Genomic DNA, 20,986 nt, shown 5'->3' with positions numbered 1-20,986 from the left:
TAGTTGAACTCAAACTGGAGACAACTGGTTTAATTGTAACTATTGATGCATGAAAAATGAACTGCTATCTCCCTGAGGCTCGAATTAATTATTAACACAGAAACCTCCTTCTGGTGCTTTAAAATAGACTTTGAAATTTAGGTTTTAAAGAAAATTACTAATGACAACTGCTCTCAGTCCTGGTTTCATTACCTAATACGACCTCTACTCATTCTGAAGTACACTATTAGAGGCAACATTCAACTTCTTTTTAACAATATGCTTGATTGACCTCTCATTTGCAATCTTGAAATCTATAATCCCAAACTGAGACTGAAAGAAGAGTTTTTGAAAATAATATTATCAGTCTTCACATTAATAAAGTATCTGATTGATCCTACTCTTAAATTATGTTTTAACAGTAAACACTAAAGGCTTTGTGTAGAAACTGCCTATGGAAAACCTAACAAGGTAATGTTTTTATTTCTTTAGGAGTGTGAAGTTACTCCCTTAAATAAAACTGTGCTATTTATTATGTGGTAAAGCATTAGACTGTTAATTACCAACTGGACCTACTCTGAGCTATCTGCTTATCCTAACCTGTGTGCTCCTGTCACACAGGATATGGTTTTCCTGACAATTTTCTTGTACACTAAAATAACAAAATAGGAACTCAGTAAGTACTTCCCAAATGTAAAACTTAACTCTTTATCCTGGATTCTTCCCATCTTTGTCATTTATCTGATAGAAATTCACAAAGATGTCTCCAGAAATACATGAAGAAAACCATTTGCTTGAAACATTATCTAGATGACTGAAAGTGAGAGTCCATAACAGTTCTTTAACATCTGGTTTGCTGTTGTTGGGTGGCTTTTTTTGTTTTTGTTGTTTTTTTTTCTAAGGGTATTACCAGCAACATCTTTATTTTTATTTACATCAGAATTTTGCTATAATTGAATACTTGGTTTGCAAAATAAAGCATTAGCACTTTTTCTGGTTGGTCATATCACACTTCCCATGTTAGCAAAGAAAAAGCTGACTTCTAATGAGCTATAGACATTCTCACAGAAAGGAGTGGCTAGTTCCTGTCATTAATCCACAAGATGACATTTCCTAGATGTCTGATTGAAAACATTAAAGATTTCAGCTTTCATTTTGCTATCAAGTTAGCACATTTCACTTTAAAAGCATCTCAACATTCATGGATGGATGGACAAGTCTCTGGGCTAACAGAGGAGTTATGTGACAAATGTATAACAACATAATAATCACAAAACAACACAAGAAATTAAAACTCAATTCATGTGTTAACAGAATCACAAGAAACTTCCAGCACCTAATGATATTACCATGTGAATTATTTTCAAGACACATTCCAGTAGTCCACTAATAAGATGTTAGATTTAAACTATGGTTAATTTCTAAGCTCTTTCCTAATGTGCTGCTGTCTTGAAACAGAACTGACAGTTACAAACATGTGGTTCTAAACTCACACAAGGGTTTCATTAGAATAAAAAAAAGCAAACCAAATCTCTGCTCAGAAGAAGTGCACTCTAAATATCATCCCAACAAACAAAACTCTCTAAGCTAAAGACATATTTATAGCACTTAATAAAATAAAGCAAACCAAACCTCTGCTCAGAAAAAGTGCACTCTAAATATCATCCCAACAAACAAAACTCTCTAAGCTAAAGATATATTTATAACACTTTGTTTCTAAGTGTTACATGAAAAACCTAAGTGAGATCTCAATACATACCTCTCTTCCACAGGCTGAGGCAAATGCTGCTGTTCTATGGCATTAAGATACAGTGAGTCTGCTGTTTTAATCTGACAGGCCTGTACAGTCAGGTATTTGAATATATGCACCTTGCCCTTTGTACAAATCTGTTAGACAAGGAAAAATATTAGGTTAGCAACTAAAACAACAACAAGAAGAACAAAATCTAAGGTCACTTAGTGTAAAACTCCCTGAAAACCAACTGATACTGTTACAACAGATATCACATAAATGAAAAGGGATTTTATGCATTTTAAAAGTTTCTTAAAGTTGTAAACTACTTCAATTATGACAGGAAGACAAAAATCAAGAAAAGAATGCATTATATTAAAAAACCCCAAGCTTCTCAGTCTAACAGAATTATGACTCTCTCTATATATCTCACTTGGCTTATTGCTAACCATAAACTGAATAATGACTTCCTAAAATTAGTCAATAATGGCATTTAATTAATCAGTATGCCCTTCATACACTTAGGTAGCTAGTTTCTGCTAGTGCCTAAGCATCTTTATGATGCACCTCACCTGTATTTTAGATTATTCTTTCTTTGGTTAGCTGAACATGTCTAACTCAAGTGTTTGCTGAAAATTGCTCTGTGTTTTCTGAGTTGAGGAGCAACATCACTACTGCTCATGAAAAGTGTTTCTCCAACATAATAAAAGCACTCAAATATTTCAACAGCTGTTGGCTTAGAATAACTGTGGCCACCAAGAGATGTAGTTTGAATCCACAGCTCAAGTTTCATTAAGCAGCAAGCACAGATTCTCTTAATGTATAGTCATAATTTCTCAGCATGGCCTACAGTTCAGAACATGAGTTTGATTTGTTTGTGTATCACAATCTATAAAGTAAAACCAATTTCCTGTGGGTTATGATCTAGACAGCTTGTACAGTTAAGTCAGTAACAGATCACTGTAGAACCTTATAGAACTGTGCTCTTATTAATGGAGAGAAAATTTATCCAGGTAGTTTCTCACTTTATCAAAATTCTACACACATGCCAGTGCTGAGTTTCCTATGCAGATAGGAAGACAAAAACAAAGATGCAGCTAACAGAATGGAAATCTTCTGGATTCCTGTTGGTTCAAGCAATGCACAGATCCAGGCACTGAACACAGGATATTTTCTACATCTTTTTTTATATCTCAACAACTAACATCTGTGATGACCAAAGTTCAGAAGCCTGCAAATGTAGACGATAACATATCATAGCCTATAAAAAGTCATCATCCACTCATTATGAATGACTTTACTTACTTGTGCTGGTGGAGACTGCAAAGGATTATTCTCAAGCAGTAATACTTGTAATTGCACCATCTTTCTAAAACAAATCGGTATCACAAGCACTTTATTGCAGGAGAAGTCAAATTTTACCAAGGGAAGCTGCACTAGTTCTAAAAGTAACAAAAGAGAGAGAAAGTATTGTATTTGTATTTATTTTTGTCATTAAAAGAACAAAATATGCTGAATAAGCTTTTCTTTTGCATCCAGGAACTACAACACTCAGGCAGGAACACGATCAATGTTTACTCACTTCTATACTGGGAAATCAGGAGAGTGGTATTATTAAATACATGCAAATCAGTATTAAAACATATTGTTCTTTCTTGAAACTCAGCTGACAGTTCCCATACTGCATTCTAGCTAAAATACTCCTGCAACTTAAAAAGATGCCTAGAACCATAAAGATAGCTCATAAAAAAACCCCTCACTGTTAACTTAGTGAGTACCACTCAATGTTATATTGTGCAAACTCAAATGGAACTATTTTAAACAGCAAGTAATTGCCCCTTCTTAATCATATGTATTTACATAGTTAATAGTACTTGCAAAATATTACTGAAAAGGTGCCTTAAAATGATCTTTTTTTTTTTTTTTCATTTGACTCTTTACCTTGGGGTAAAACTTCGAGGTAATTTCTTCTGACATTCAGTTCTTTTAAAGATTTCAGCTGGCCTATCTGCTGTGGCAAAGTTGTGATTTCATTACAGCTGACATCCTACAGCAAAACAGTAAGAAGAGGAAATAAGGAAGTTTTGGCTCTCAAATAATACAGATGTGAAATTGTAGCTAATTTGTTAACCTGCTAACATGCAACCAGCTATGCCTTGCCTCCACAAAGCAAAACATGACAAAACGTTTACATGTTCCAAGCCCTGAGTTAATTCTTGTTTGCAGAACAAATCAATTTTGAAAACTCATTTAATTTCTACAGAAACATTTTAAACCATTTGCTTAAGGTGTTCTACCTTTAGTTCTTCATTTTTATCCATCTCCAGAACCCAGTTCAATGATAACAAAATGAACACATTTGGATGAAAGCAAAGTGGAGTAATGCCAATTTTTCCTGACTATCCAACAGACTACTTTTAAGATGTTGACTTCTGCTCCTTTAGTTGTTTCAAATTGATCTATTCAGTATCTGGTAGCTCTTAGGCTATGAAAATTCTGGTAGTCGGTCAGATTTCCAAGTAATCTCTCTGCAGATAGTTGCTTTAATACTAGGCAAAAGCATTACATTAACTATCTTCCAGCCTAAAAACCAGTTAACAAAAAATGATAGTAAAAGCAAAACGTGATCTGGCACTGCTGCTCGCGGTGTTAGACAAGTTTCTTTGTGTAACAGAATCTCAGTGTTGCCAAAGCTTCCTTCCCTTGTCAAAACAGAGTCAGGAAATTGTCTTAGCTCTTAGATAAGGAAATTAAAAATCCCAGTTAATGAGTACATTTTTTTGCCCAAGTTGCCACAAAGTACAGTTAATTGCACTGTTCCGAGATCATTTATTTTTAAAGCTTTACTGTCCTATTTTTAATTGAACAACTTTAAACAATTGCATAATTAGTCTGTTTTTAGAGCAAGGAATTTAAATCTTCAGTCACCTTGTGGCAGAGAAACACTAGACAGAGTGCATTTATGCACACACATCAGAACCAGTTAAGGAAACAACCAGAATTTTGAAAGAGGTGCAAAATAGAAACAACACAACCAAACCCTGGCAGTGTGAGTATGCAGCCTCAAAAACAAAGTCCACTTTCAACCTTTCAAAACATCCTCAGTAAGACTGATCTGTTATGAAAGCATGTCAACAGGACAGGATCTCTAGAGACAGTGGTATCCTTTATCCTACTCAACACTGCAGTCCAACTGATTTTTGTTATTATTATTATTGTTACTTTGTTTGAATAGCTGTGGAAAACAAAGACCTGTAACATTATTTCTAGTTATACCTATGCTCTTACCTGTTGTTATGTGTGTATGTGACAGAGACAGCATTGATCTGTCCCATTACTTTGGCAGTAATGGAAGCAATACTATCAAAGTCAAATGCCTGTGGTTCCCAAGCTAATAATGTTTCAAGAAACCATTCACCTAGCAGTTTGGACTTCAGTTCACAGACAGCTGCAGCCATCTGAAGTGCAAATACCTATTCCAGTTCCATGGGACTAGTGTGAGATGAAGGTCAGGTATATTAATTCTGTTTTATTCTCATCAGTCAGATTTCGTCCTGCCATGACAACAATTTCTAAGGATTAAGGTAAAAGCATACTGAAATTTAACATTAATTCCTGTGGCATGAAGTTCACTGTCATGAAAATAAAATGATCATTTTCTCTTTTGTTTATGGTAAAGTTTAAATGGTCTTAAATTAACAACATTCAGCATAATACAAACAGGAAAACAAATAGGGCCCTTTGGCCTCAAGCCAGATTTATTGACACACATACTGGAGTCTAAGCAAACTATGCAAATTAGTGTAAACTCCTTCCTTGCTTCAGTCTTTAAAGTTAGGACTCCTTACTGAGCAACAGCACATGGCTTCTGTCAGCACTTGTGATATCCAAGCCATACTGAGTGGTAAAAAGAAGATACATGGTGCATGAGCACACAGATCTCTTTTAGGCAACAGATGGCAGTAGGTCCCACTTGCTCAGGTTCCTGACCTAGATTAGATGAATGAACTGAAAGACCTAACTAATCACCATCTGAGATTTAAAGGCTTGCAAGGTGAGACAACATCACCCCAAAGAAGCAGAAGGTTGTCACCTGAAGAAGGCAGAAGGGCAATACTGCCTGACAGGATGGAGACTCAGATTTTACTGTACATCTGATTGGGTACAATTGCAGAGCCAGCTCTGGCCAATTACTTTTCTCTGGTGGAAAGTAAATTTCAGATTCCTATCATACCAGTTTTGCACTCATCCTCAGGGCTAACAGTAGAGGTATGACTGAGTAACACAGCTGAAAGTTACAGTAAGGTTCCCAATCAAATTTTGCAAGTAATTGTAATGTATAATGCAGGGAGAATAATGTATATGTTATCTTGACACATGTCAGATCTATACAACCCAGAACCCAAAAATAATGAAAAGAATACCTGAAAACATACTGCATATAACAGCTAAGTCATTCTATGTGACAGGTATCAAACTTATATAAACATATATACATAACAGGAAAAGAATTGCCTAACCCATTTTGAAGGAGAGAGGGGGAGAAAGAGCAGAGGCAGCTGGAAAGATCTGACTTAATTTGCAGTAAGCTGCACTTGTATCATTCTAGGGTGACTCAATAAGTAAAGCCTGGTGTCAAAAAGTCAGTAAGAAAAAAAAATTCATTTGCTATGTACATTTTACTGCATGCAGTTTGTGAAACACTTTGGGAACCTGAGGGTGCTTGCCAAAACCCTAGCAAGTAAGAACTGCACGCAGCCAGGTGCACGTTCACCTCTCAGGACCCATCCTTCAAGCGAGCTCAAAATCAGCACTGTGTATGTGCTGAGACAGCAGCATGCCCTGCCCAAGAGGCTGGGTGACAGTGTTTACTCAGGCTGGCATTGCTCTTACACAGCTGAATGTTTTGTGCAACAACTGCAGTATGACTTCATCTTTTTTTTCTCCTTTTTATTCATTTTAGAACAATGATCACCCTCTGATCTAAACGGCATCACATTATATATGCCAATATAGGTCCTGGCTCTCAATCCTACCACTATTTGCTTCTCCCAGCACATCACAGTTTAGTCATTTCCAGCTAAAAGCAACTCATTTAACTGGAAATCTATCAAACATTCATTGGGGCACCAGGCCATCTGAATGGAACCATGGCCAATTTAAGAGCAACTTGTTATTCACTTTCCTCCCATCCCCTTCTGCTCACAAGGAACTAGCATCAGACCTTCCTGAGCTTTCATAATTCTAGGCTACCAAAGTCCTATAGCCTCTTATTTGAAATATTTTTAGAGCAGGAGTTGCTGTGTTCTTCATGACAAAGAGTAACACTGAAATTATACTGGAACTTGAAAGCACTATGAAAATTCAGAAAGTATTCCAGAAGTTATTTCAAGCACATAATTTGGGGTTTAAAACAAACCAAACCCAAAACAAAAGCAATCTTATCTCCTTTTAAGTGTAATCCATGCCAATTTTCAGGTTGCTGGTTTTTAACTTGTCAAATGTCTAAAATAAGGATAGGGCCTACTATTGAGCTGTGCAGAAACTCTTAGTAACAAATTAAACATTTATGCCATCCAGAGTGCTAGGGACAGTTCAAAGTCAAAATTAGAGGGAAAATTAGATATGAAAGAACTTCAGAGTCTCAGCCTACAGTATGTAAAAGAGGAAGATAAAGGGAGAGAAAGGGAAGCATTCTCTTGTATATATTTTCCACACAGAAGTTAAAAAACCCAAACCCATCCCCAACTGATTTTAAGTCAAGTACTATTTTATATTCTTATTTACCAGGCAATATATTACAGATGACCTACTGCTTGCAGAAACAGTAGTTTCAGGGACAGCTTGGAAATCATTTTGTAAATTTAGATGACTGTTTCAGGGAAGGAAGGTTGCATGTCAAAAACAGTGAAATAAAATTGTAACAGAGTGATAAGATCAGTTTCAGTAGTGGAATGCAATGTGGTCAGCAGGCAGTAATGAACAGAGAGAAAGGAAACAGAAGGAGAGAGTGCTATGGAGCACAGCTCTGCAGTCTGATGCCAGAGTTTTGAATTAGATACATCAAGACAGGAAGCCAGTGCAGGTGGCAGGTAAAACTCATAAAGTTGAGGAACTTAGAAGCTGAGTTTTGAATGAAGCAAATGCAATGGTGCTGTTTAGAAGGATCCTGAAGAACTTGAACTACTATTCCAAAGTTCAAGAATTCAGTTTTCAACCTGCATTATAGCATTGAGGCATTTGTTCAAACATATTTGCAAAGTGAACGTTACTGATTCTAGTTAAATACAAAAGAAGTAAAATTAAGAAGTGAAAAAAAGATGAGTAACATACCAGTTCCATTAACTGTTTTAGCTGACCTATCTCTTCTGGAAGGGAACCTAGCTTATTGTTACTTGCAATTAAGACTTTTAGAGGCAGACCACACAGGCAAGCTGGCAAGGAAGAAAGCTGATTTCGACTGCAACAGAACAAAAAAAATAACCATTAAAGCCACTAGTGATGTTCCACTGAATACTCATAGAAATACTTCATTTCCATTTTATGCAGGTCAAATTCACATTTTTGAAAGGCTGTATCACTGATAGGACACTTGCACCTCAAAAATACTCATGTTACTGACTAAACAGCACTGTGGAATTTATCACTCCATTAAAAAAAGCCCCTTGTGTATGACTAATAATACTGTAACAAGGGAATTATAAGAATATGACTCTGCTGATGAGAACAGCATTCTGAATTTGCTAGAAGAATAAAGGAAAAAAAGGGATTAATTAATAAAGAATTAGTTTTACATTCTGGCTTTTACGATGCCTTCACACAGAACTGTATCTTCAGTCAATAAGTTTTTACATTATTGCTTTCAATAAAATGAAGAATGTAGTTAGTTGTGGCAGAAACACAAAGTGCAGGCAAAAAAAAAACCCCACCCAAACCACAATAAAAACAGCTTTAAACATCTACAAATAAACAACAAATATGGCAAAGTTAAACTTACCTCAAATTTAAGTAAGTTAGCATTTGCAAGTTTACTATGGCATCTGGTATCATTTTAATACAATTGTGGTATAGATTTAGTGTTTCCAGGGACACAAAATGGCACAACTCTGTAGGAACCTCAGTTAATCTATTCTTGGATAAATCTGAGAAGAGAAAAGGTATGTTTTTTTTGAGCCATCAGAAAGATGCATTTTGAAGAGCTATGCTGTTATATTAAAAAATAAATGAATAAATGTAATCCTACAGTGAGATAGTAAATTAAGGCAACATTTTTATTACACAAAACAAAACTACTGTTAAGCTTCTTGAAATGAAACAGACTGCATATAAAAGAGCAAACATTCAAATAAAGTTTAATCAGTCTAATAAAAAGGAATTATTTGCAAGACTTGATATGCTGAGAAAATACTTGCAAACAGAACCAAATCTAGATTCCAAAGTTCACATAATATACTCAAATATCTAGCCAATACACAGTTGGCATCTGTAAATAATGATAGTGCTTGAACAAACAATAAGGATTTTGTCTTTAACTTCTTAAAACAAAGTTTATTCAGGTATCATTACAAATGGATCTGCATTTCTTAGATCTCAATAAATTGTAAGAGAATGTTACCATAAAAACCACAGACATTAAGGAATGGGTTTGATATAAGCACATGCAAGACAACAATGATGGATTCCAGTCTCCCAAGTCAGTGCTTGTACCCACAGAACAAAAGGTTTGATATTTGAACAGTATATTCACTCTTTGTGTCTCATTATAAGCACACAGACACAAAAGAAAATCAGTAGGAAGAAAATTCTCTGAGTTTTGTTCCATAACTACCACAGTATGAAAACTGAGTTATCATAACACTGATTGGAAGTCTTAAAATAATGCATGCTGGTGTTCAAGAAATTAATTGGGTTCAAAGAAATGTTTAAACAGTGTCTCAGAACAAACATCTCTTATCAGAAGGTGCACAAATGCAACCTACCCTTACCTCCAGACAGATAACCTGACCTGAAGAATGGTGGACAAAACAGGAATGAACTCAGGGAAAAAATGAAATGTCTGATAGGAAGGATGCAAGGAGAAAACAGAACTTAATGATCTCATTTCGTCACTGCTTCTATTTTAAGCCTCCTCCCTGAACCTTCAAAGCTTACTTTCTTCAACTACATAATGGAAAAAGCAGACAAAGTATAGCAGATAAATTTCCAGACTACCAATAATCTTCCTCCTCCTTTTAGGGTCATAAAGTAATTAATTGCTTTTGTGAAAAACAGGTAGAATTATGAAGATCTTTTTAAATCTCTTTGCAGTTCCAGACTTGTCAGTTTGCTGTGCAGAAACACAGCTTGAGTTCAAAACTATCAGCAGTAGGAAGGTGTTACCATTTTAGCTTTCGTCCCTGTCTTCTGCAATATGAACTGAAATTCAGTGTACTCTATTTCCCTTGTCAGCTTTCACTTTGCTTCACCTCATTGCTTCCAAAAAGAAGTTGGTTTCACTATTCCATCCTCTACCAAGACAACAGCAGTGGCTTACAAGCAAAGTATCTAAAAGTAGCCGTGCTGATCCAACGGCTGTATGATTGGCTGAACTGAGCACCTCAAACTAAGTCACTCAATTCTACCTTACTATACACCATCAATGCTCAAACTGCTCTGCTTTCTCGTACCAGGCTTCAATGTCAGTTAGATGCAGCATTACCTCAGCTTTTCCTTTCCTTCTTCTGCCATCAGGCTACAGTATTCCCTACCTGAGTGGCTGTTACTACTGTTTCAAACAGGAAAAAAAGCACTTCAGTGTTTCTCTGCTGTTCTTCTTTAATTCTCTACTGTTTTCTATTTATCATGAGTGCACTTAGAATCATACAATTAACCAGGTTGGAAGAGACCTCCAAGATCATCCAGTCCAACCTATCAGCCAGCCCTATCCAGTCATCTAGACCACTTGTTTACTACCACAGCATTCCAATATAATTACCACTAGCTCCCTCTCCTGCTGCCTTCCCGGCTACATTTATTGGCAGTTATTAGTAGTCTGCCATTCCATAAGATCATGGAATCACAGAATCGATCAGGTAGAAAGAGACCTCCAAGATCATCCAGTCCAACCTAGCACCCAGCCAAGATTTTGAATTATGCACAGGAATTTCATACTTTATGATATGATTGCAAAGAAAACCTTTCCTTTTTTTAAGCCACGGTTTTCTGTGGTGACATTGCCATGTACATGTAATTGTTTCCTCTTTTGAAGGGCAAGGTGCAGGAAGATCCGGGGAAAGTCTAGGCTGGATGTTAGGAGGAAGTTGTTGGCAGAGAGAGTGATTGGCATTGGAATGGGCTGCCCAGGGAGGTGGTGGAGTCACCATCCCTGGAGGTGTTCAAGAGAAGACTGGATAGGGCACTTGGTGCCATGGTCTGGTTGAGTGGCTAAGGCTGGGGGATAGGTTGGACTGGATGATCTTGGAGGTCTCTTCCATCCTGGTTAATTCTATGATCCTAAGATCCAGAAGAGCAAACTGAACTTAGTCCCAGGCTGAGGACAACCTGCACGGCACTGGATGTTACACAGAGCCTTCACCTGATCTTTCTCAAGTGATACACATATCAAAAGCTGTGAACACAAAAATATTACTTCAATAGAGCTCTGTCTTCATGCCTGTTCTCATTTACCTCCACATCAAACAAAAGAGACCACTGTCCTGTCTGAATCACCTTTGAAAGATTCTAGTACCTTCAAAATGTGGAACAGTAAGTAGATTGACCCTGTTCCTATAACAGACATGACTATGACAGTTACTTTTTGGTTTTGGCTTTACTTTTTCTTTTATTACTATCTTTTTTTTTCCAAGAGCTTTAACTCTGTTAATGTGAAGGAGGACAAACCAAAAAAAACCATAGATGAAAAGTCGCCGTCCCTGGAGCTGTTCAAGGCAGGATTGGACGTGGCACTTGGTGCTATGGTCTAGCCTTGAGCTCTGTGGTAAAGGGTTGGACTTGATGATCTGTGAGGTCTCTTCCAACCTTGGTGATACTGTGAAATTCCTTCCTGTCATCCTCAGGTTATGTGACACATTAAGTACACAACAAAGGAATTCAAGACTTAACTTACAACAAAGGAAGTCGGTTATTTGTTATTTTCTGGTTATCACAGTTTAAGACCATTTCAACATTTATATCTACTGTGCTTCCTAAACTAGAACTTCAAAAAATTATGTTTGCAGTATAAGTCAGAGGCTTTTCATTTGATAACCCTTTAACGTAACTTAAAAGTCTGTTACTGTATCACAGAATCATTCCAGTTGGAAAAGACATCCAGAATCATCAAGTATTTCACAGCATCACAGAATTATTGAGGCTGGAACAGACCTCTGAGATCATCAACTCCAGCCTATGGTCTAGCACCACCACATTTACCAGACCATGGCACTCAGTGCCACATCCAAGCTCTCCTTAAACACCTCCAGAGATGGCAACTCCACTACCTTCCTGGGCAGTCCTTTCCAGGGTCTAATTACCCTTTCCATCAGAAAGTGCTTCCTAATACCCAACCTAAATCCCCCCTGGTGCAGCTTCAGGCCATGCATACCCTTTTGCCTTGTCACAAGTTGCCTTCTATGAACCTCCCATTCTTTTTTGCAAGAGATAGATAAAACCAGTGAGTGTTTCAATGCTTCCAAAAGCTTGTGCTTTGCCATTACATTAAAAGGTAGCAACTAATAGAGATTACTGTGCTTTGCTGGACAGAGGATTCACCAATCCACCAAACACTTGTGCATTTGTCAAAACAGCAGGCACAGGTGCAGTAAAACCAACCAGGATCTCCTAATCTCCTGATTTCTAACTTGTCAAAAAGGGGAAGAGTCTCCTAGAATGATGCTCTTTCAGTTGATATGGATTCAACTCACCTGGCTGAACTCAAAACTTCACACTGTCTTTGGAATAAACTGGTAGCACCTTAGTCTTACAGAACAAAGTCCAAGAACTGCTTTATACCTAGCAAATGCGAGGAGAAAATGTTGACCAAGAATTAGTCAGAAGTCCAACTGTTATCCCTACTGTACAAATTTACTGCTAGAAAGTATCAGAACATCAGGGAATCTGAAGGCATTTGAGGAAAAACAGCACTGCAATGGAACCTGACATACAGAATGCTTATCACATTTTTTAAATAGTGGAATATTTCTTGTGAACCACATATTTCCTGATTAAATAGAAGCAAAAGAAGAAATTGGATTTACTCAAGCCTAGAATGGGGGTCTCTGAACAGAGCACTGCTGTGAAGAAAGCCTAGCAGCTTTGAGGTGTCTTAAAACTCCACACAGAGAAGTGTCTGACATCAGAAAGCAGAACAGCCTGCACAATAATTTTATACTGTCCCTTAAAATTATATATAAAGATGTGCAGAAGCCTCCAAAGGTTTATATAATTATTTTGACATCACTTTATGTGAAGGTACTTTCACCTCAGATTATTATAGTTTGTATATATTTCAAGTTTACTTCAACTTCTACCAAAAATGAAACTGTGGAAACTTTTGAGCATACTGAGCAAAACAGCATGCATGTATCTTGTTTCTCTCACAATTCATAAGCCTTCTAAAAAAAATACTTTGTAAAGGCTTTCTTGGGTTCATTTTTTAGGGTAAAAGAAGAATGCAGAAGCTTTAATTTTTACCAACTTCTGAAAATAATATTAATATACATAATTACTTGGCAAACCCTTCCCTTCTTACTGTAATTCTTCAACTCTACACTTCTCAAATCACTGTTATATGTCCCCCACTCCACTGATTTGAAGAATAATGCTTCAGAGTAATTCATAGAATCAAGCAGGTTGGAAGAGACCTCCAAGATCATCCAGGCCAACCTAGCACCCAGCCCTAGCCACTCAACCAGACCATGGCACTAAGTGCCTCATCCAGGCCTTTCTTGAACACCTCCAGGGATGGTGACTCCACCACCTCCCTGGGCAGCCCATTCCAATGCCAATCACTCTTCCTGCCAACAACTTCCTCCTAACATCCAGCCTAGACTTTCCCTGGCACAACTTGAGACTGTGTCCCCTTGTTCTGTTGCTGCTTGCCTGGGAGAAGAGACCAACCCTCACCTGGCTACAGCCTCCCTTCAGGGAGTTGTAGACAGCAGTGAGGTCCCCCCTGAGCCTCCTCTTCTCCAGGCTGCACACCCCCAGCTCCCTCAGCCTCTCCTCATAGGCTTTGTGTTCCAAGCCTTTCTCCAGCCTTGTTGTCCTTCCCTGGACACCTTCCAGCACCTCAACATCTCTCTTGAATTGAGGAGTCCAGAACTGGACACAGCACTCAAGGTGTGGCCTGGCCAGTGCTGAGTACAGGGGCAGAATAACCTCCCTTGTCCTACTGGCCACACTGTTCCTGATGCAGGCCAGGATGCCACTGGCTCTCTTGGCCACCTGGGCACACTGCTGCCTCATCTTCAGCTACTATCTATTAGTACCCCCAGGTCCCTTACTGTACAGCCTGGCTTTTGCTGCAGAAACAGAAATGAAGAGAGGGATGGAATTTGCTGGTATTTAAAGGAATTCTGATGAGTTTGCTTAAGCTATTTAACAAAAAGCAGATTACACAAATTGATGATTTGGCAATGGCATCAGTACATTTCATGGCTGCCAAGACTGTGTAGGTAGGTTTCACTTGAGATGACTGTTTCTTTTAACTTCCATCATGAAATAGATGGCACAAATAAAACCAACTAGAGAGGGAGGAGGCTGTGCACTCAAGTGAGCTTCTTGTTCTAAATGAAATTCTCTATTCATTCATCAATTTTGACATGAAGACATTTTCAAACTACCTCTGGCTTCACTTCATCTCTTCCTGCCAAGAACAAGTTTCTTAAAACTCCAAAATAAAGTAACATAACACAAGAAAAGTAATCAAGCCAGATTAGAAAAATATTAGATGGAATCTTGAGCTTTAAAGGAGTCAACACAATCCTGGCACAATGACATGGCTTTTGTATGAGAAATGTTACTATGTTGGAAGCCAGACAGGAACGACACAAAATAAGCACTTCCTTAGCTGACAGCAAACAATGAAATGCAGAAAGTTCAGACTTGCAAATAAGCATTTAACAGAAGGCTCCAAGCCTTGTTTGGTGACCGGCACACTGCACAGCCAGGGTCCATGTTGTCATCGTACCAGTGATAATGGACTCCATCCTCAGGGCAAAACCTTTCAATTGCTGTAGCTCTGAGTATGTCTACCACAATGAAGTACTAGCAGACACTAGAACCTTTGTGACTTCACACTTTACAGGCAATCCACTGCCACTATAGACATATACACAGCATAAAACACTGCCACCACAGAAACAAAACTGTTATTGTCAAAACAACTAGCATAATACCAAAAGCCATACGGTTACAGTTCTTCCCATAGTTACTGAAGTGCTCCAATTTCCAACTTTCCAGTTATTACCATGTTATTAAATAGATACAGGAGAGCTAAACTATTTTAGCCTTTAATTCAAAACAGTAATTCAAAGAGTACCACGTTGGAAGGGACCTCAAGGATTGTCTAGTCCAGCCTTTCAGGGTATGAATATAGTTGAAATGAGATGGTCCAGCACCCTGTCAAGCTGGGCCTTGAAACTATTGAATGTAGGGGAATCCATCACCTCTCTTGGGAGTTTACTCCAATATCTAATAGCTTAAAAAAAAAATTCCTGTCATTCACTCAATAAATATGCACATGCACTACTACACTACTACATCAAAAATCTTAGCCACTAATGAATGCATAATGAAATAAACTTAGTAAGAAGCAGTGATTGACAATTATCAAATTATAGAACCGTAGAATCAAACAGGTTGGAAGAGACCTCCAAGATCATCCAGGCCAACCTAGCACCCAGCCCTAGCCACTCAACTAGACCATGGCACTAAATACTTCATCCAGTCTTTTCTTGAACACCTCCAGGGATGGTGACTCCACCACCTGCCTGGGCAGCCCATTCCAATGCCAATCACTCTCTCTGCCAACAACTTCCTCCACAAGTCTACAATAGACAAAACCTGGAATTATGCAATCTCACCACCACTGAGCATGAATATTAAAATGTAAACAAACAAACAAAAAACCCACATCCCACACATCTGGTTTTGATAGTGAGTTTGAAAGCAAGAAAGCACAAGGTAAATGAGTCCCCCAAACTAGCTTAACTCCAGCCCACCAAGTCCCTCTTTTTGTAGTCTTCAGCACTCACTGAATAAATGACAGGGATTATTCTGAGGAAGCTATTTGCATTTGTACTAAGGTACCACTCAAGGTATTCAAATGAGATGTCTGAACTGGATTTGACAATGAATTCAAGCAATTCACTGTAGCTTCAACCCTAATTTCATGGGGAAATGATGCAAATAAGAATGCTAGGAAACACATGAAGAAGTCTGTCTGTGGTGTGACAACTGTATGGAGTCTTATCTGTAACTTACAGTAGGAAAGGTATTTTCATCAGGCTTTTGAGGAGACCACATTTCCATATTAGCAAACTCTACCTTCATTGACAACTGAAGCCACAATTTTATGGCATCATATCTTGGATCATTTTTGAAATGTCTACTTGAGTGCACTTCAGACCTTTAGCAACACTGGATCCCCCCATAACTGCCTGGAGGGAGGAGACAAGGGAGCTATTCCCAATGTAACTGTGCCTATCAGAATCAAATACTCAATGCCTTCTAATGAAGCAGTTACTGCATTCTAGCCTTTACACATTTTCTTTCCTCTCAGGATAGAAGGAAAATACATCATTCATAGACAAATGCTATATATTTGGAAATAAATGCTTTATATAAATATAAATTAAATATATATGCCCTATCAAATCCATATACACAAAACCACCACAATGGCATCATAAAGTGCTATATATTTTTAAAAAACACCCTGCAACTTATCACTATCCCACACAGTGGCAAACTTTGTCCCAACTGCTTGCCCTCTCCAGCTGCTAGTATTAATAAATAATGTCCTGGATGCTTTTACTGTAGTCAGCAAAACAAAACCAAAAACAAACCAACCTCCACTGACTCTGGCAGCAAATGAATTCTGATTTTTTTCATGACAGTGACTCCACAAAGAGTGCAAGGCACTGAGAGCCATTCCCATTTATTTGGCAGAGAACAAGTAAAAGACAACTAAGAACATCCAATAAATTAAAACCAATTCTGCTCCCATAGAAGAAAAAAACCACAACGTAACAGTGCATGGAATTAGGGTTTTTCATTCTGAAACCTCAGCTTGTAAGAGACTTGAGAAAGAAGCAGCTGCAGTGCTGATTCCCAAGGAAGTCATCGTTACTGATATGGTACCTTAGAATCATAGAAGCATAGAATCAGCCAGCTTGGAAGAGACCTCCAAGATCATCCTGTCCAACCTAGCAGCCAGCCCTAGCCACTCAACCAGACCTTCTAACAACTAACAGCATTTAAATACTAATCCACACTGCTGAGTCTAGATGTACAGCTACAAAACATGTAGAAAGTGCATTTATCCCAAGCAGTTAAGACATAAAAACGTACAGACACTGCAAGAAGGTTATTTTGAACAGATTATGAGGCAACGTTGCTGTTTCACACACTTTCTTAAGCACTACTGTTTGGAGCACTGCTAGTGTGATTTTCCTTTAGTTAAAGAGTTAGCATCAAAAATTCACCTCAAAGCCACTGACAAATGAAGATTACACTATAGGTGTAGTAAATCTCTAAGCGATCACGTCCGTACTTTTGTATCCACTTTCCTTCTAGTAGTAACTGCAAGAGTTAGCATATAGAGTCATCGGTTATCAGACGGCACCTAAACACGGGGCTTAGAGGCAGGAGAAAAAGCCGGACCGAAGGAAACCAACACGCCGAGAGAACAGCTTCTGCCAAGGCTGGCAGAGATGTCACCACTAGAGGGGGGCCTGATCTCACAAACTTGGCCGAAAAGCTGTACAGGTGCTTCTGGCCAAGTTTTCTTAGACTCATAGAACCGAGCCGGCTGGAGGAGACCTCCGCCGCAGCGTAGGAGGGGAGGCAATCCGAGGAGCCTGCTGCCCACCGCGGCTTCCAAAAGATGAGGAACGAGGCTACTCACTTGCAACCATTACTACACTGGTTTCTAGTGGTGTCAAGCCCTTAAAACAAGAAAGTCTATTCTGAAACAAGTCACATGGAAGTATTTTCCCCCAATCTCCCTTCAGATGGTATAAGAATCTGAGGTATCCTTGATTTCTCTGTAGTAGAGCAATAGCAATATTTGCTTTGTACCAGACAAAAGTTTTTTTCCTCTTTAGTAAAACAACAGTTTGGGATTAGAATAGAATAGAATCAACCAGGCTGGAAGAGACCTCCAAGGTCATCCAGTCCATCACCTAGCCCTATCCAGTCAACTAGACCATGGCACTAAGTGCCTCATCCAGGCTTTGCTTGACCACCTCCAGGGATGGTGACTCCACCACCTCCCTGGACAGCCCAGGCAGACTGGCAGAAAAAAAACCCTGTTTCCTCAGGAGGTTCTCTTTACACAGTAAAGATGATCCTGGTGTGAAGTGCTTCAGAGCCCCTAAGAACATGCTGAAAATCAACTGGATTACTCCTGTGGATCTCCATGCAAGCACAGATTTGGGACTACAGCGGGCTGACCCTGGCTGGCCACCACTTCTCCTCAGCAGGACAGGGGCAAAACAGTGAAAAACTTGACAGCAATTAGTGTCACAGGCAACAAAGACTGGAATTGAGAAAACTATTTTATCTGCAATTAATAAAAGAGTAGGATAGTGAGAAATGATAGCATAGCTAAAATAACCTTCCTTCCACCTGACATGAGGGCAGCTTCTGATACATTCTCACAGAATCCACTCCTTCAACCCCTCTGTTGCAGAAATACTGCCATGTAAATCCAGTACAGTAACCTAAAAACTTCTATCATGAGATGGGGACAAAAATATCTAGACACCAAACCCCTTCCATCAATGCAATGACCTCTAATAAGATGTGCTATGAAACCCAGTTCATGGGTCATGAAGCATTCCTCCTTCTCCCACGCCTTCCGCATAAGAGGGAGGATAGAAGTCATTATTTTCACCCCTTAATAAACAACCAAGCCTAAGAAGCATTAACGGATTGTATCACTGTGGTATTGCACCAGTCAGCCTCAGCAGGACCCAACTATTTCAGGTGTTGTCTCAGACAGTAGCAGTAAGAAGCAATGTTTGCCTAGTTAAAAAAAAAAAAAGCTTTTCACCATTTTCAGTCTTTATAGGAGGTTGATGCAGAGCACTGGAAGAACAAAAACTGAAGCACACACTGTCCAGTTGAACACCTTTACTGTCTTTCATTCATCTGCCTGAACTGTTTATGCTGGCATATGAAAGAAGCTTTGATAGTGAACACCCTCCAGATATGAAAGCAGAAACCTCCTCATCTCCTCTGCAGAAACAAAAACTAAAAGTGTATCTTGGTATGCAAAAGTCCTCAAAACTTCCTTTCATCATCACAGACAGAGGTTTATTATGATCATGGAATGCTGTGAGATCAGGGCTATGAAGGGGATTTCAGATACATTAAAAGCCTAAGACTTGGATTACAAAACTCTTTTCTGAAGGAACAGGGAGCACCACCATATTCACACCAAAAGTACAAAAAGGTGTGAATTGTGTGTGTGTACAAGCACACAACCTTGTTTTAGTCAAACAACTTACTTAGTCCACTCACTGGCTAACAGGGAAAAATTGAAACCAAACACAAAGATGAGTGATATTCTATCTCAATGACAGTGGTGGATCCTTGCATGGACATATTCTAGTCCATTCCATCATAAATCTCTTGTTTCAGCAACAGAGATCTCCTTTTTTAAAGGAGTCTGCTTTGGCAACCAACACCTTCCACTTCCACAGGTGAATTCCACACCATATACTCAAAACTGGTAGATTGCAATCTAATGGTCTACAACCTTTTCCAGCCCGCAAACAACACTACTAGAAGAAACAAGCTGAAAGCAGAGTCAGGGTCTGTTTTTCACTTGTCTATTTCAACAGCTGTCATTATTTTTCCTCAGGTTGTGAAGAAAATACACTATTTATGCTGCTCATTATCTGCCTTGGTAACCTGCTCAAAGCAGAGTTACCTGAGTTATGTCACATTCACCATCTGCTAGAAGCAGTGCATGAACCAGTTCCCGTGAAATAGCTCACTTCCTTGCACTCTAAAGATGATTATTTTTCACACCTGACAGAGTAAAATATTAGATTTGTTTATTTGTAATTCACTTTTGCACATGAACCATCTCACACTCTGTAAGAAAAATCTGCTATGAACAGAGAAATGACCAAAAGTTATTTGATCTTTCTGTATATCAAAGACAAGTGGGCAAAGACACGAAAAAGCTACCTGATGCTAATTTACAGTGACATGGAAAGCAGAGTATTACTCATCTAATCACTTCCCTTTCTGTCTGCCTATCTCCCACAGATGCCAGGTTTAATCTACTTTATCTACATTATTCACATACTTCTCCTACAAGGATTCTTGAAGTCAGCACAACTTAACTGTAAGAGTTTCTCAACTCCAATCTGCTTTATACTTGAAAAACTGACTTACACTATTTAGCACATCCTTACCCAATGGGCTAATTATATGGCTATTACACAGAAGGCACAACATATGAAGGACATGGCTAAGAAATACTTCAGGTTTTTAAACAAAACAGCAATCTGTGAAAACATTACCAGAGACTTAGGTACCAAGAAAGAAAACACTGAAACAAATAAATGGTGGTATGTACAAAAAATGAGGTAGCAACTTCTAGGTACAGGGTTAAAAAAATAGAGATGATGGACTACTTGAACTCAAAACAATCACAGTACATAGTGTATCTTTAAAACACTCAAACTAGAAGACCTGTCAATTCTGTACCAAGATCACTATCCCATATATTTAAGACTGTTTCTTAACCTTGTAATTTGTTCTCCCCCCCCCCCCCCCCCCCCCCCCCTTTTTTATTTTCTCTTCAGAATCAAAAGAACCTTGTCCTTCTTTTGGGAAAACAGATCTCTCATCCAGTATGCTGCTTTTTGGTCAGGGGAGGGACTGAGTTTGATGGATAACACATGCAGCATTTCTTCCCCCCCTTTTGCCAACTTGTTTTAACAAGTCGCAGTTTGCATCAGGATTTTAATCTAACATCTCTGTAAGATGAGACATTATATACATAGACTGCAAAAAGACATGGGAGGAAGTAAAACATACACACACACACCCTCT

At 38.6% G+C, this 20,986-nt stretch overlaps 1 protein-coding gene across 21 annotated transcripts in view; it reads right to left on the bottom strand.

Moving 5' to 3' along the window:
• LRCH1 (leucine rich repeats and calponin homology domain containing 1) overlaps positions 1-20,986 on the bottom strand; it is a 120,389-nt gene that overhangs the window by 48,109 nt on the left and 51,294 nt on the right. For 20 of the 21 annotated variants that reach the window (XM_064175440.1, XM_064175449.1, XM_064175458.1 and 17 more), the window contains 5 exons: positions 8,709-8,853; positions 8,045-8,171; positions 3,653-3,758; positions 3,017-3,153; positions 1,739-1,866 (listed from right to left, as the gene is read on the bottom strand). In XM_064175440.1, coding sequence (XP_064031510.1) covers positions 1,739-1,866; positions 3,017-3,153; positions 3,653-3,758; positions 8,045-8,171; positions 8,709-8,761 — 551 coding nt within the window. In that variant the 5' untranslated portion in view covers positions 8,762-8,853. Of the gene's footprint in view, positions 1-1,738; positions 1,867-3,016; positions 3,154-3,652; positions 3,759-8,044; positions 8,172-8,708; positions 8,854-12,612; positions 12,642-20,986 lie in introns of those variants that run through there. The other variant, XM_064175473.1, reaches the window with a different exon arrangement.

The sequence above is a fragment of the Pogoniulus pusillus genome, chromosome 3 (assembly GCF_015220805.1).
Source record: "Pogoniulus pusillus isolate bPogPus1 chromosome 3, bPogPus1.pri, whole genome shotgun sequence".
Lineage (NCBI taxonomy): Eukaryota > Metazoa > Chordata > Aves > Piciformes > Lybiidae > Pogoniulus > Pogoniulus pusillus.
This window is presented reverse-complemented; position numbering and strand designations above follow the sequence as displayed.